The sequence below is a fragment of the Panthera tigris genome, chromosome A2, assembly GCF_018350195.1.
Source record: "Panthera tigris isolate Pti1 chromosome A2, P.tigris_Pti1_mat1.1, whole genome shotgun sequence".
Taxonomy (NCBI): Eukaryota; Metazoa; Chordata; class Mammalia; order Carnivora; family Felidae; genus Panthera; species Panthera tigris.
In genome coordinates, this window is record NC_056661.1 from 121,150,662 (window position 1) to 121,165,799 (window position 15,138).

General features: G+C 52.8%; 1 protein-coding gene across 1 annotated transcript; it reads left to right on the forward strand.

Moving 5' to 3' along the window:
• The first annotated feature begins 2,786 nt into the window (after window positions 1-2,786).
• Window positions 2,787-14,635, forward strand: GHRHR (growth hormone releasing hormone receptor). The gene is made up of 13 exons (XM_007090538.3): window positions 2,787-2,927; window positions 5,051-5,153; window positions 5,271-5,378; window positions 5,943-6,040; window positions 7,093-7,190; window positions 7,892-8,024; window positions 9,261-9,414; window positions 9,692-9,752; window positions 10,286-10,355; window positions 11,056-11,147; window positions 11,714-11,843; window positions 12,539-12,580; window positions 14,353-14,635. Exons 1-13 carry the CDS (start codon window positions 2,871-2,873, stop codon window positions 14,476-14,478), a joined length of 1,272 nt encoding a protein of 423 aa, XP_007090600.2. The 5' UTR covers window positions 2,787-2,870; the 3' UTR covers window positions 14,479-14,635.
• Window positions 14,636-15,138: the final 503 nt, after the last annotated feature.

Sequence of the window (15,138 nt, forward strand, 5' to 3'; positions counted from 1 at the left end):
CCCCACATCTGTTTATTGGTCCTGTAATTTACTTATTTTCTGAATTGCCTGCTTATATCTTTGGCTCACTTTTCGATTGGGTTGTTTTTCTCCTTACTGTTGATTTGTAGATTTTTTAAATGTTTTTGACATTTGTCGTTATTGGTCACAAATATTTCTTTAGGTATGCAGCTTGCTTGCAGTTTTATTTGTGGTGTCCTTTCTGGAGCATACATTTTTTAAAAATGTAGATGTCGTCAAACTTACTAATCCTTTCTTTGTGGTTTTTATTTTTTATATAAGAAAGTTGTCTTTCTTCTGAAATAAAATAAAATAGATTTCCATTCTTGGGGAAAAAAATCTTACTATTTTTTTTATAGTTAGGGCTTTAAACATTGTAGAATCTATATTTCGTAAATGTGAGCTAGAGAGTTAATCTTATTTTTTCCATACAAAGAAAGAAAGAATTGATTGTTCTAACCTTATTTGCTACTACATGCTGCTATTAGTGACTGTCCCCCTGTGAGCTAGGCTCTGTGTAAGGTAATTTATATGCCTTTTCTTGTTTCTTTTCTTGTCAAGCCTAGCTTGACCCTAAAGAGGGTATCATGCCCCTTTTCCAGGTGGGGAAACTGAGGCTCAAAAAGGTTACATAACTTGCCCACGGTCACACAGCTGGCAAGTGGTAGAGGCAGAATTTGAGCCTGAGTAGATACAGAGATAGTTAAAGATGGGAGTTCAGTGACCTTGGTCTATTCAGAAGGACAATGGGCTCGGGAGATCCTTGGATCAGGGTTTCTCAACCTCAGTTCCATTGACTTTTTTTTTTTTTCTAATTTTTTAAAATGTTTACTTATTTATGAGAGAGAGAGAGAGAAAACGAGGGTGAGCATGAGCTGGGGAGGGGCAGAGATAGAGGGGGACACAGGATCTGAAGCGGGCCGTGCGCTGACAGAGAGCTCTATATGGGGCTCGATTTCACAAACCGCAAGGTCACGACCTGAGCTGAAGTCGGACACTTAACCGACTGAGCTGCCCTGCTGGCCCCGTTGGCCTTTAAAACCAGATAATTTGTTGTATGGTTGTGGGGGTCACCCCTGGGCCTTGTAGGACTAGGACGTTCACCGGCCTCTCGGGTTTCAATCCATTATAAACCAGTTGCACCTTGCCACTCTTCCTCCCCACCCTTCACCCCTGGCTGTGATCACGTAGACTGCCTTTAGGCACTGTCAAATATTCCCTGGGGGATGAAATTGCTCCCATTTAGAACATGATAATTATTAAGTGTCATATCAATTATGAACCGTGATTAATGCTAATGACATTGACACTAATTACCCACCGTGATTGGTGGCAACATGCGTGCTCCCGCTGTTGCTTATTTGTAGCTGATGGACGGTAGGTTTCAGCTTTCCCTTTAAAATCAATCACACCTCCTCAGAGCGCTGCTCTCGCACCTGTGAGTCCTCACTTGGCCTTCCCCGCCCCCACCCTCACCTCCCCCCCACCCCCCAACCTCTGCTTCATCCGGAAGACCAGCCGAGAGAGCCGTGTGTATGCCTCCTGCCCGCACCGTTTTCACAGGGAAGCACAGAAACTCCTCTGGGAAAGGGCAGGTGGGTCTGGGGCATGGGGTGGGTCATGTTTTCTTTTCAAAATATTTTTCTTCGACGCTGTGTCGGCGATGAATGCAAATGGAAAAATTAAGCCCCGCTGATGTAAAATGATACCTCACCCTAGACGTGGCGGGGGTGGGGGAGGCTTCATCATTCATGATTCTCCTCCGGGCTGTAAACAGGCCTGCCGTCACCAGCAAGCTCTGGGAATGCAGACCTGCACACAGATGTCAGGAGCCACCAGGGACAGTGGCATTCAGGGCCCTGGGAGATACAGCGTGCTTCCAAATCCCCAGCTGCTGTACGAGATCCGGTGTCACCTAGAACACTGTCTTTAGCTCGGCCAATTGGGATTCCATGTTTTAAAGTCTAAAACAATAATAAAAACGACCAGGTAACAAACGTTCAAAATCATTTGAGCAGCTATGGTAAGTCCTCTAGTTTTTGCTATTGATAACAGTTGTCTTGCTCTACTCAGGGTGGTCTAGCTCCTTGAATCCCCTTGCACACCTCCCCCTAGGGCTCATTTCCCCCTGCTGCCATAAAGACTTCTGGAGACTCTGACGAGCCCCCGGGTAAAGTCTAGAACCTCGATGTCTGTAGATTCCACCCCGCCTTCCAGGCTGGCATCCTTTCTGGGGAAACAAGCCGGGTCCTGCTGATGGGACACCTTCTTGGCCAGCCCGTGCAGGGGCTTCATGACCACATTTCCTTTTCTAAGCTCATTCCTACCCTCAACCCCTGCTGCATCGCCACAGCCCCGAGCCCACCCTTCAGCCCTGTGGATGAAGCTGGGCTCACCGACTAAACCAAGGGCTCCCTGACGTCGGGCCCCGGGTCTTCTTCTCCTCTGAGCCTCTTTCATTTAAGGGTGCTCGCTCCACTGTGGGCTCAGAGGAGGAAAAGGTAAAGAATATTGACCTGCCGGGGCAAGAAGTGCCTGTGGCCGTCACCTCTCTGGACCTTTGCTATTAGGACAGGCACACAGGCAGACTTAAAGATGGAGCAGAAGGGAGTGGGGTGCCCAGCCCCTCCCTGTTGGGGACATGGGGGCCCCCTCCAGGGCCGGGGCTGAGTTATGCACGGTGTCCTACAATCCTGTGAATATTTAGCTGGTTCTGTCCCCTTTGCTGGCTTCTGCTTGTGTAAACAGCCACCAGGGTAGGGGAGGCAGAAGCTGTGGCAGCAGCAGCAGCAGGGGACAGGGGGGAGGGAAGAGGCCTGAGGCTTACAGCGAGGACGACCTGACTGAGGGAGCCACCTGTTAGCCCCGCCATGGGCAGCAGGGTGTGGACTGCCTACATCCTCTGCTTGCTGAGTCCATTACCAATTGTGAGTAGCGAGTCCCCCCCCCCCCCCCCCCCCACCTCTCCTGCTGGGCTCCAGACCTGAGAGCCACAGGGCCATACGGGGGGAGGGGGGTGGTGGGGCCGGGGGTCCAGCTGGAGCCTGGTGGGGCTCCCCACTGGCTTCCCCACCACACAAGTTTCTTCCTACTAAGCAGGCTGCGGAGGCCGTGGCTGGGAGAACTCCTGAGATGGGTGCTCCTCCCTCCCGTCCCCTGCTTTTCCCTCCCCAGGCAGCTGCTTGTCTCTGGGGAGCTCTGACTATGAAAACCTGGCTGAGCTGAATTAGCTTCCTGTTGGTTCCCCCCAGGCCCGTCTGTGCTCTCTGGGGGCCACAGAGACTCTGTCTGCCCAAGACATGACTCCCAATCAGGGAGGCAGTTAGGGCCTCTCCTTCTCCCCCACGTTCTCTCTTCTCTGAGCTACCCATCCTGAAGTCCTCCACAGAATCTCCAGACCTCTCCCTCTCCCCAGCATCCCAGGGGCCATGCTCCCGTTTGGCTGCTGCCTCTTAAGAGGGTGTGGGCCTGAACAGTATGTGGAGAACAGCTGCTCCCCTCCTACATTCTGGGGGACTATTCTTCTCTTGATACGCCCTGGGGCTGGAGAAGCGTTTGGCAGACTGATATGCTACAGAATTGGGTGGGGGACAGGGGCCCTCCCTGAATGTGCCGGGATTTCCCAGCATGTTTTCTAGGAGTTACTGCAAGCGACACAGGGACCAGGACAGGACATACAAGGTACTGGGTGGGAAGCTCAGCCCACGTGGGCTGAGGTCTCCTTTTTCCTCCACTGGCTTGTGTGTGTGTGTGTGTGTGTGTGTGTGCACATGTGTGCACGTGTGACAGCATGTGTGTGCAGGGGCTCCCACACCTTCCAAGCACAGTGTGGCACCTGCTCCCAAGTGCACAGCCTTTGGGCTTGAATCCTGGCATGGTGAAAGGAACTGTGTGGTCCAAGCAAGTTCTTCACCCTTCCTGAGCCTCACTTGTCTCTTCTGTGACAAAGAAGACGATATCTTCCCTCTAGGGCTGTTGCGCATTGACTGGGATCTGATCTGTCGAGGGCTGAGTATAGGGTGCAATATAGGTAACTTTTTTTTTTAATTGAAGTATAGTTGACACATGATACCTTAGTTTTTAGCTTAGTTTCAGGGGCACCACATAGTGATTTCACAAGTTTATGTTATGCTGCACTCACCATCTGTCACCACATAACACTATTATAACCCATTGACTTTATTCCCTGTGCTATACCTTTCCTTCCTGTGTGATATTCATTCCATAACTGGAAGCCTGAATTTCCCACTAACCTTTACCTATTTTGCCCATCCCCCTCCTTTTTTTTTTGTCATGCAGGTAACTTCTACTGCCCTCCCTTCTGCAGTGAGGGAGCCTCCTTCCTCTCATCTGTGTGCACCCCATGGTAAAAGTACACACTCTCTCTCATCTCCCTACCCCTGCCCCTCTGCTTCCATTATCACATCTCTTTATCTGGCTCTGACATTCCTGCCTCCTCTTATGAGGACCTCATGTCCACCCAGATAATCCAGCATAATCTCCCCATCTTGAGATCTTTAACTAAATCACAGCTGCAAAATCTCTTTGGCCGTGCAAGGTGGCATATTCACAGGTTTCAGGGATTAGATATAGACATTTTTGTGTGTATGGAAGGCATCGTTCAGCCTACCAAGGTACTTTATGCAGGACTGTGTCAGGGAGAAGGAGTGCAGGGAAAGAGGAAAGGCCTTAATACATGCACTGACTCAGCCAGCTCCGTGAGATCCTCGGAAGACTTGTGTTTAGTGTGTCTCAGAACTTACTTCCATGACATGACATTGGGAAGCATCTGTCTAAACCTCCATCTTTCTTTCTTCCTCTCTCCCTCCTCTCATCCCTGTCCCCCCTACTACCTTCCCCACTTCCCTCCTTTCTTCTTCCTGTCCCTCCTCCACCAAGTACGCTTATAAGTGCCATGAGCCAGGCCCTGGCTTAGGAGCAGGGGCACAGAAATGAATCAGGCTTTGTCTCCGTCCTAAGGTCATTTGCGCCAGAGAACCAAAAGGAACGCCTAATTGGCTTGGCCTACCCCATTAACTCCTTCCTACAGGTATTGGGCCACGTGCACCCAGAGTGTGACTTCATCACCCAGTTGAGAAAGGATGAGAGGTTGTGTCTACAAGCAGCAGAAGGGGTGCCCAACACCACTCTGGGTAGGGTGCTTGGGAGGGAGGGGGTGGCTTCTTAGACTCCTTTATCTCCTCCAGCCTCATCATTCTGAATGCTGGATGGGTCTGTCCCCTGAGTCTGCTCTGCTCCCATCTATCTAGGCTGCCCTAGGACCTGGGATGGACTGCTGTGCTGGCCAATGGTAGGCTCTGGCGAGTGGGTGACTCTCCCCTGCCCAGATTTCTTCTCTCACTTCAGCTCAGAGCCAGGTGAGGGCTCTGGGCATGGTGGTGAGGCGGGGGGGGATTCGAGGTGGTTTCATCTGGTGGTGCCAGAATATGGCAGGCTCATCCCTGGCTTTGGGGGTAATAAATCTGGATTTGAACACCATTTCCCTTCTTCCCGTGTGACCTTGGGCAAGTCATTCAACCTCCTGACCCTCAGCTTCTGACCTGTAACCTGCGGAAAACAAGAACATTAACCTCATGAGGGGTAAGGATTGGTGAGCACGGCATGGAAGTGCTGGACCCAGAGCCGGACCCCGAGTAAACGTTCTCTGGATGTTAGCAGGAGGGCTGGCCATGGGGGTGGAGGGGAGCAGCGGAGCCTGTCTGACTGCTAAGATGCTACCAGCTGCCCAGTGGGGGGAGTCTGGAAGGGCTGGACCTGGAATCCAGGCCCCTGGAGGGAAGGCTACCCTCTCTCTGCCATCCGGAGGAGCTGTTTGCAGACCGCGCCAGGGTCACCGGATGATCCATGACTCCTCCACCTGTCCTGGAGAGAGAGTAGGAGTTTTAACCCAATTTCTGTTTTCACCTCGGCATGCCTTGCAGGGGCTGTGAAGCGGGATTGCACTATCACTGGCTGGTCTGAGCCCTTCCCACCTTACCCTGTGGCCTGCCCTGTGCCCCTAGAGCTGCTGACTGAGGAGGTAAGAGGCTCCCGGCATCTTAGAGGAAGGGTCACCATGGAGGTCTGTATGGATGGTGGACTGCACAACTGTAGAAGCCGCCATTTCCATGGTAGCCAGCAGGTTGGCATATTAATTACAGCAGTTTCCAGAAGATGGCAGTGTCTGGAAGAGAGAGAGCCCTGGTCTGTTGCTAATCTGCTCAAGGGTGACACCTGTGCTAGGGGAGAGGGAGGCAGAGGGCAGAGTGGGAGATAGGCTGGCTGCCTTCTCTTTGGCATGCCCTCTCCATGCCCAGTCCTCCGGGACAGGAGCTCTGAGTGGTTCCAGGGAAACAAAGGCTCCTAGTAGTCCTGCAAAAGCTCCTTCCCTTCTCTAGTGCCCAGTCTGTGGAGTACTGTGCACGTCCCACGTGCCTGAATTGAGTGGGGCCTTTGCAAGGTGCTTCCACACCCACAATCCGCTATATCTTTCCCCTCAGCCAAGGGAAGGCATGAGTCTGACCATTTTTCAGATGAAAAGATAGATGTGGATGTTGATTGCTTGCATCCCTCAGGGGTCACTAATCCCCTCCCTTGGCCCGCACCCTCCATCTCCATGTTGGGGTGGGGGTGGTGGTGTCCAGGCTGGACTTTGGTCAATCTAAATACTTGGTCATAGAAATAACTTTTCCCTGTGGCTGTCCCTGTGGTTTTCTTTGGGGAATGTTGTATGCCCAAGATGGTGAGGCAGCAGGATAAACAAGCCCCATTTCCCCTTGGGCTTTTGTCATTCCTTGGGAAAATGTAGTTTCTCTGCTGCCTGTCCCCCTCCCACCACTCCCCACCCCCAGAAATACTGAGAGTTGGTCATCTCACCCCTGTCCCCACCCCGTCTCACCAGAAGGTCAGGTGCAAGACGGGCTTAACCAACACTTCCCTTCAGGAGAGAGCTTGCCAGGGTTCTCATGGGCACCCCTGCCCCCCGATGGGGAGTTCCGGGGTAGAATGGACAGCCTTCACCTGCTTGGTTGCCAAGCCTCCCTTTCCCAGAAAGTGCAGCTGCTGAGACTTTCTCTGTCTTGACTCTCCCAGAAATCCTACTTCTCCGCAGTGAAGATCATCTATACCCTGGGCCATAGCATCTCGGCCGTGACCCTCTTCGTGGCCATCGCCATCCTGCTGGCTCTCAGGTTCGCGGTCGTCTTCACCTGCTCAAGAGCCTTTGCTGCCTCCCTATTGTCCACATTGCCAAACCGCATTCCTTGCCTTCATGTTCAAGAGGTTCCCAGATCTAGGCACCATGGCCATTCCCCGCTTTTCCTTTTCTTTTGCCAGAGTGTTTCTTATCCACTCCTCACACTTGAGGGCTCACTGCAGTGGCTACAACTTTGCTCTTGTGGAACTTGTTCTGTTTGCTTGGCATGCCCACCTGCTTTCTTCTTGATGTATTTATATCCGTCAAAATTCAAAGCCCAGGTCCCATCTGCTTTAAGAATCCTCGTGGCCTCCCCTGTGGAGCCCTTCTTGACTATTCCAACCCTTTGACCATTGCCCCTCTTAAGCCCCCCTCCCAAGCCCCAACTTCAGAGCCTGAGCCCCATAGCATGGCTTGTGCTGTTCTCCGTCTCATGGGGATGTACCTCATCTCTCTGAGCACCCAGGGGACTCCCCTGGGCAGTCTCCTGCCATTTCTGCCTCTGTCCCCCAGACTATGAGCTCCCTGAAGGCAGAGACCGGTACTCTGTCCTCTCACCTACGCTGAGCCTAGGGCCGTGGTTGGCCAGCTGTCCTGCATGGCTAACCCTGAAGTCTCAAGTCCAGCCCGATCTGACCCAAGTCAGTTCAATTTGCCTGCCACCATGCTCACCCTCCTCCCTCCTTGCCCCTCCAGGAGGCTCCACTGTCCCCGGAACTACATTCACACCCAGCTGTTTGCTACTTTTATCCTCAAGGCGGGAGCCGTGTTCCTGAAGGACGCCACCCTGTTCCACAGCGAGAACACGGATCACTGCAGCTTCTCCACTGTAGTAGCTGGGGCTGGAGGGTGCTGGGGTGGGTGGGGGGAGGGAAGGCTGTGTTAGAGACCTAGATGCAGGGGTGGAGGGCCCCTCCAGCCCACCTGGTCCTGTGGGCTGACTCTGGGGCTCTGCCGTGGCCAATCACAGAACAGGAAACACCCTCTCCCTTCCTGCCCCTCCCCAGAGTCAGGTTCTAAACCCCCATCCCATTTCTTGGACCCTGGGGCCAATCCGTGTCATTTCCCATATTTCAGGTTCCCCTTTCATGCCTTATTCTGTACTCCAACCTAGCCCATCTGTCACCCCACCAGTCCTTTCATTTTGTACCTCCCCCTAGGGTGCCTGTCTGTGGCTGGGTGTGTCTCTGCCCCGGGGCTGGATGGAACTGGGTCCCTCCCTCAAGAAGCACCCATGGTGCCTGGGGGGGCAGAATGCACCAGATTATGGGACCACCCAGTGGGGGGAGGGGAGGTTGAAAGCTGGGCTTCAGGAAGAAGAAGGCTTTGGAGCTGCTGGGGGGAAGGGGGAAGACATGTTAAATGGAGGGACCAGGGTGAACAGACTCTCACAGACAGGAGCATGTCCAAGAACCAGGGAAGTCAGATGGGGGCGGGGAGGTGGAAGAAGCAGTGGAGAATGAAAATAAAAGGAAGCTGGGGGCCAGTGTGGAGGCCCAGCACACACCAGGCGCACTAAAACTGCCAGAAATGAACAGATGCACAAACGGACAAACCAACAATGACCTTAATGAACTTAGAACAGACGTAATAGATGCGTATGGAGCACTGAGGTAGAGGCATTGCACTAAACGCTTTACATATATTACCACCTTTTATTTCCTACTTACATTTTCATTTTAGTCCCATTTGTACGCAAGCGGGACTGGGGCCAAACTGGGGCCATCTGAGCTCAGAGGCGGTGTTCCTCAGCGCTGAGAGAGCGAATCATGCACTGAATGAATGAATGCACGCATGGGTGAGTGCCTGTATGTTTGCAGGAATGAATGGTGCTCCATAGCCGCAGCTCTAGAAGTTGACCTCGCTTGCAGATGAAGAGCTGAGCTATGGGGAGGTTTCCCAGCTAATACGTGGTAAATTTGAACCCAGATCCCAAATCTGTGCTCTTAATCACCACATTATACTACCACGTCTCCTCTGGGGCAGCCTACGGTTGAGGGACCTGAGTGGGGTAGGGGCTCCAATGGGCACCCAGCTCTGAAGAACCCAGGCCCCCCGCCCACAGGTTCTGTGCAAGGTCTCCGTGGCCACCGCCCATTTTGCCACCATGACCAACTTCAGCTGGCTGTTGGTGGAAGCTGTGTACCTGACCTGCCTCCTAGCCTCCAAGTCGCCCGGCACAAGGAAGGCCTTCTGGTGGCTGGTTCTTGCTGGCTGGGGTGAGCACCAGGGCTGGCTAGTGGAGGGCTGGGAATGTCCAGGAAGTTCATCCAAAGGTCCCTTCAGCTTACTGATGATGACCCAAGGCCCAGAGAGGGGAAGGGACAGCCTGTAATCCTCCAGCAAGTAGGGGCCAGCTCCCCAGCCCCTGGGCTCTCCTCTGGTCCCACTTTCCCGGTGCCCTGGGTCGCTGGTGGTGGTGGTGGCAGGTGGGAGCAGGTCTCTAAGCCGAGGATGCAGACTCCTTACTTGTGTCTCCCCTGTGCCCCCCAACAGGGCTCCCCCTGCTCTTCACTGGCATGTGGGTGTGTTGCAAGGTGGCCTTTGAGGATGTTGCGTGAGTGTGGGTGGCGACCTCAGCACACGGCACCAGGTCCCCCTGGGGTGTGGGCTGGACAGTCAGGCAGTGTGGCTGTTCTCCAAGCCGGGGAGAGGAGGAGGAGACCCCAGCCCTGCCTTCAGGGAACTCCCAGGCTTGGGTGTGAGATGGGTAGGCTGTTGTAGATAGCGTGGAAGGGACATGTCCTGGGGTGGAAGGGGGCCTCAGATTCTCAGGGTGTTGGGCTCAGGCAGTGGGGCGGGGGTGGGGGGGTTGGGAAGCACAGTAAATAGGGGCCTCCTAGAACAGGAGAAGTTTTGGGGCCAGCAAGAAGCAGCTAGGTGGAGAGAGATAGGGTAAGCCCAGCACGGATTGGTGCACCCCTTTGGAAGGAGGCCTAACTGGCTGAGGGAGGAGATAAGACTGGAAGGGCATGGAGAGGAGGAAGGTGCCAGATTACTACAGAAAAGGGCTTTTCAGCGACTGCATTTTTGGCACACACCCCCCACCCCCACCCCCCCGCAATCAATCTTAGCCTGTCCTCTTCCTAGGTGCTGGGACCTGGATGACAGCTCCCCTTACTGGTGGATCATCAAGGGGCCCATCGTCCTCTCTGTTGGGGTCAGTTCAGCCAGCGTCCTCTGCTTCATTCTCCCTGGGTCCACCGAGGGGTTGCTGTACAGCAGAAAACATGACTCCAGGCTGGGAATCTGGATACCTGGGTTCTTCGGCCTGGCTCTGCCAGATTCTCTGTGAGGCCCTCTCGGGCCCTCATATCCCATTGGTAAAACTAGGGGGGTGGTCCCCACCAGTGCTTGGGCTCCTTCCAGCTCAGAGTTGTGGTGAATTTGGGGCCCTATTGTAGATATCTACTATTGCAGTGAGGTTGGTGTGGGGTGTGGAAAGAGGGCTGTAGCTGAACCCACCGCCTGCTCCTGTGCTGAAAACAGGGCATCGGGGGCCGGTTTGCGTGGCCTTGGTGAATGTGCGCATTTCCCCCAATTTTATCAAAAGTGAGGGACACCTGCTTTGTGCCAGAGTAGACCCTGGGAAATGCTGGAGGCAGAATGACCGGGCCAAACCTCCCACCCTTTATCCCTGGGCTGGAGAGCGAGGGGGACCCAGAGCTCCTCAGCCCCTGAGCTCCACGTGGGACCTCCCAGGCTCCAGGATACAAGCTCTAGAGCAGTGACCCGTACACCCACCCACCTGCACATCCCTGTGTCTCAAGGATTTGGGGTTTCCGATTCCCAAAGAGGCCCCATCCCAGCAGGGGCACCCCTGACTCTTGCCTTTTGCCTTCTTGCCCCTCTATTTCTAGGTGAACTTTGGGCTTTTCCTCAATATTATCCGCATCCTGCTGAGGAAACTGGAGCCAGCTCAGGGCAGCCTCCACCCCCAGTCTCAGTACCGGTAACGTGTGTGTGCATGAGGGGATGCCGGGGACATAACCGGAGTGAGAGCTGGTGTGGTTCTGTTTCATTCACTGGCCTGGTCCGTGCTCCTCGCCATGCTTCCAGAAAAAGATCAGATCTGGCCCCCGTCTTCTAGGAGATCACAATGTAGGGAGGAGAGAAGCAAACGTCCAGTTATCAGGCCAAATGGGCTGATGAGTCCTGGGATCCATTTCTATGGGAGTCTGCAGAAGGAGAACCTTTCTAGATGAGGGGATGGGGGTAAGGTATGGTTAGGGAAGACTTCCTGGAGGAAGTGGTCATTGAACTAGACTTTGAAAGATGCATAGATGTTGACTGGAGTCAATCGAAACGAGAGCATTTGGCAGCAAGGACAGCAAGATCCATGGTCCTGAAGTAAGGAAGCCCTGCATTGTACCGCACTGTGTATTTGGGGACGAGGCATCCGGGGTGCCTGGTGCATAGAGTCCATATGGGGAACTGATGGGAAGTGGGAGTGAGCAGGGGGCACATGGGAGTTTCTTATTCCAGCCTTGGGTGCCTAGGGCTCGTCTTCTCCTGCAGGCGTCTCTCTAAGTCAACGCTTCTCCTCATCCCGCTGTTTGGAATTCACTATGTCATCTTCAACTTTCTGCCCGACAGTGCCGGCCTGGGCATCCGCCTCCCCCTGGAATTAGGACTGGGCTCTTTCCAGGTGAGGGCCCCCACAGGCACTCTTCCCCCTAAGTCCTTGGGCAGGAGGGAGGTGGTGCTGCCCACAGGTTTGATTGACTTCATGGTAGGTTGAAGGCTACTAGGCTGGTTATTCTTTCTTCCAGCCACTCCTCTATCTATTTAACTATCTGTCTGTCCATCTTTCATCCATCCATCTCTATTCATTCAACTACCCCTGAACCCATCTATACTCACCCACTTATCCATCTAACTACCTATTGTCCATCCATCTATCCATTCACCTACCCATCTACTCATCCATCCATCCACTTATCCATCCATCCACCCATCCATCCATCCATCCACCCATCCACCCATCCATCCATCCATCCTCCACCTATGCATCTGTTATCCTCTTATCTGTCCATCTATCCATGCATCTAACACTTATTGAGCACCTATTATGTGCCAGGATCTGTGCTCAATACTGGGTGATAGATAAATGAAGGAAATCAGAGAAACAGGATCAATAATATAGTCTTGGCAGGCTTGCTTGATGATTACATGAGACAATGTGCCCGGCACATAGAGATGAATGCATATGCCTTCCCTTTTTCTAAAGCCCTGGCCCAGGCCACAGTCTGGGGGTGGACACAGGAAAAGGTAGTAGAAAGACTCTGGGCACCTTGTGGTCAGACCAAGTTCTGATGTGGCCCTTTCTCTTTGGCTCCACAGGGCTTCATCGTTGCCATCCTGTATTGCTTCCTCAACCAAGAGGTATATAACTCTCCAGCTATCATTAGTCACTGAGTTTTCCCTTCCAGCAGACCTGAGGCCACTCTCTTCTTCCCAGGCCCTATAAATCCCAGCTCAAGCCAAACTCTGACTCCTGTGATCCTCTGTGAAGCTTAGTCTGTCCTGAGCTTCTAGATCAAGCTGAACCTGATTGCTTCCTATAAACATCCTTTATCCATCCCTTCTCTGGGCTGGACCAAGTATACTGTCCATTTGGACCAGGGATAGTCTAAAAGGATCCCCCAATTCTGTGTTTCTAAAACAACAAAAAGGAGAGTGGAGGAGGGAATAAGTCAGCTCTGGGAGGGACAGAGAAAGCAGAGATCGAGAAACAGAGAAAGTCAGAGGCAGACATAAAGGGAACAAGGAAAAGAGAGTCAGGTGTAGCAACAGGGAGGATGATCGAGAGCAGAGCTGGGGATACTGAGAGAAACACCTGGAAGAGACAGACGGATGGAAAGAACAGACCAAGCAGAGATAGACATACCCATGAATAGATAGATGGTGCTGATACACATGTAGAAATATGGAAAGATGGCAGAGAGAGGAGAATTAAAACATCCCACCCAGAAGGCACCTTGCATCTGTCCCTTAGGACAGACTTGCTTTGTGGGAGAGGTGGGAGAATTTAGCTGAGTGCCCTGGATAGCCAGGCCCCGCTATGTGCTCAGGCAGAGTCATGGGCTCCCTCTGGTGGCATGGATTTGCTGTGGGCTCTGTTCTGCCAGAGACCTGGGTGCAGCTGTGGAACAGCGCTCGCCCCCCACCTGCCACCTCTGTCCCAGACTGGCTCCCTCCCCTGTGACTCTTTACTTCTACCCCAGCCTCTCTGAGTCTCACACAGTCTTATCTGGTGTCTGGGTGCGGACACAGGACTGCAGTATCTTTGTGTGGTGGCTCATGGATCCCGCAGACATTGAAAGGGTGAGGCACAGCCCTAGCTGAGGCTGGTGGGACCTGGGAAAGCAGCTTCCATGGAGAGCTGTGAAGGGATCCGTCCCAAGAAGTCATGTTGGAGACCAGATAGTTACATGCCTCTAGTGATGGGGAGCTTACTACTTAACAATAGCTCTTCTGTTGTTAGGCACCTGTGGGGAAACCCACCTTTATGTTGAACAGAAACCTGTCTCCCTTTTGTCTTTCACTACAGCCTAAGTTTAGCTCTGTCAGGAGGGTCACAGCCTCTCAGCCCCCTCTGCCTTCCAAAAGCCCCTTGGAGATGTGACAATACGGATTCCCACGCCCCCCACCCCCACCCAGTTGCTTTTCTTTCAGGAATCTCAGTCCCCTCACCTGTAGCTCCTTAGACGGGGCTCTGAGTCTTTTCTCCTTTAAGGTTATATCCTCTGGACAGGTTCCCAGGGGCCATAGTTCAGTTCAGTGGGCAAGGGCAGGAGTGAATCCCAGAGCAGGGGATGGTCTAAGCCACTCTTGGAGGACAGTGTGGTTATTTGACCAGAAACTGAAGAAAGCATCCATAGAAAATGTATTTAAATGGACCCACCCAAAGGCAGTGCTAAAAGTTAGAGTAAGGAGCTAAAGGGAATGGCCAGAAATATCCACAGGAAGGAGGAAGTAGTGTCTTTCAGAGACAATACTTAGCAGTGGCTACTGAGTCAACCATGGCTTCTCCTCTCCCAGGAATCCAAGTCTGTTTCTCCTGCATGGTCTCTCCCTGTACCCTCAGTCCCATTGGGGTGGAGCACAGAAGTAGCAGTGGGGCCTTCCTAACATCCTCTCCCTTGTCCCTGGAGGTGAGGACTGAGATCTCACGGAGGTGGCATGGCCATGATCCTGAGCTGCTGCCAGCCCGGAGGGCCTTCACCAAGTGGACGATGCCTTCCCGCTCTGGGGTGAAGGTGTTGACATCTGTATGCTAGGCTGGCCACATCACGTGACTGGAGTCCACACCTGAACTCAGGCAGCTACAATAGCCCCCCCCCCCCTGTAGAAGCAAGAGAGACCAGTGCCCCCGAGAGCCCTTGGGCCATGTCCCCACCCCAGCTGCTACCCAGCCGTGGGCAGGGGTAACCCTCTTACCTTGTCCTACACTGGACCCTAGGTCCCTGTGTTTATACCTCTGACCTCCTTGGTTCCTCCGTCTCCATTCTCCTCCAATTCCTTCTGCTAGAGTCTGGGCCATAACCCAAGGCCAGAGGAGCCAATAAACTTGTAAATGGACAGATACAAGACTTCGTTGGAGTGAATATATGCGCCTCCACAGGGCAGGGGTCTACAGCCTTTGTTTGGCCTCTGGTGCAGAAGGACCTTCATCATTCCTCTTTCCTGTTACGTCTCCATTATTCGCCTGTGCAAGCATCTTCTTGTGTAATTTATTCTTAAAATTTATTCTCCCTTGTCTCTATCTCCACTCCCACCCCTCTCCTCCCACAGGCACACATTCCAATGTGTTTAATGTGAATATTTGTGTTTCTGTGTGTTCTTGCAAAATATGTAGTATTTTGTGTGTGTGTCTATACTTTTAATTTACATAAATTTTGTCAGTTATATGCTTCATCCTGCTTCTAACATTTTCCCCT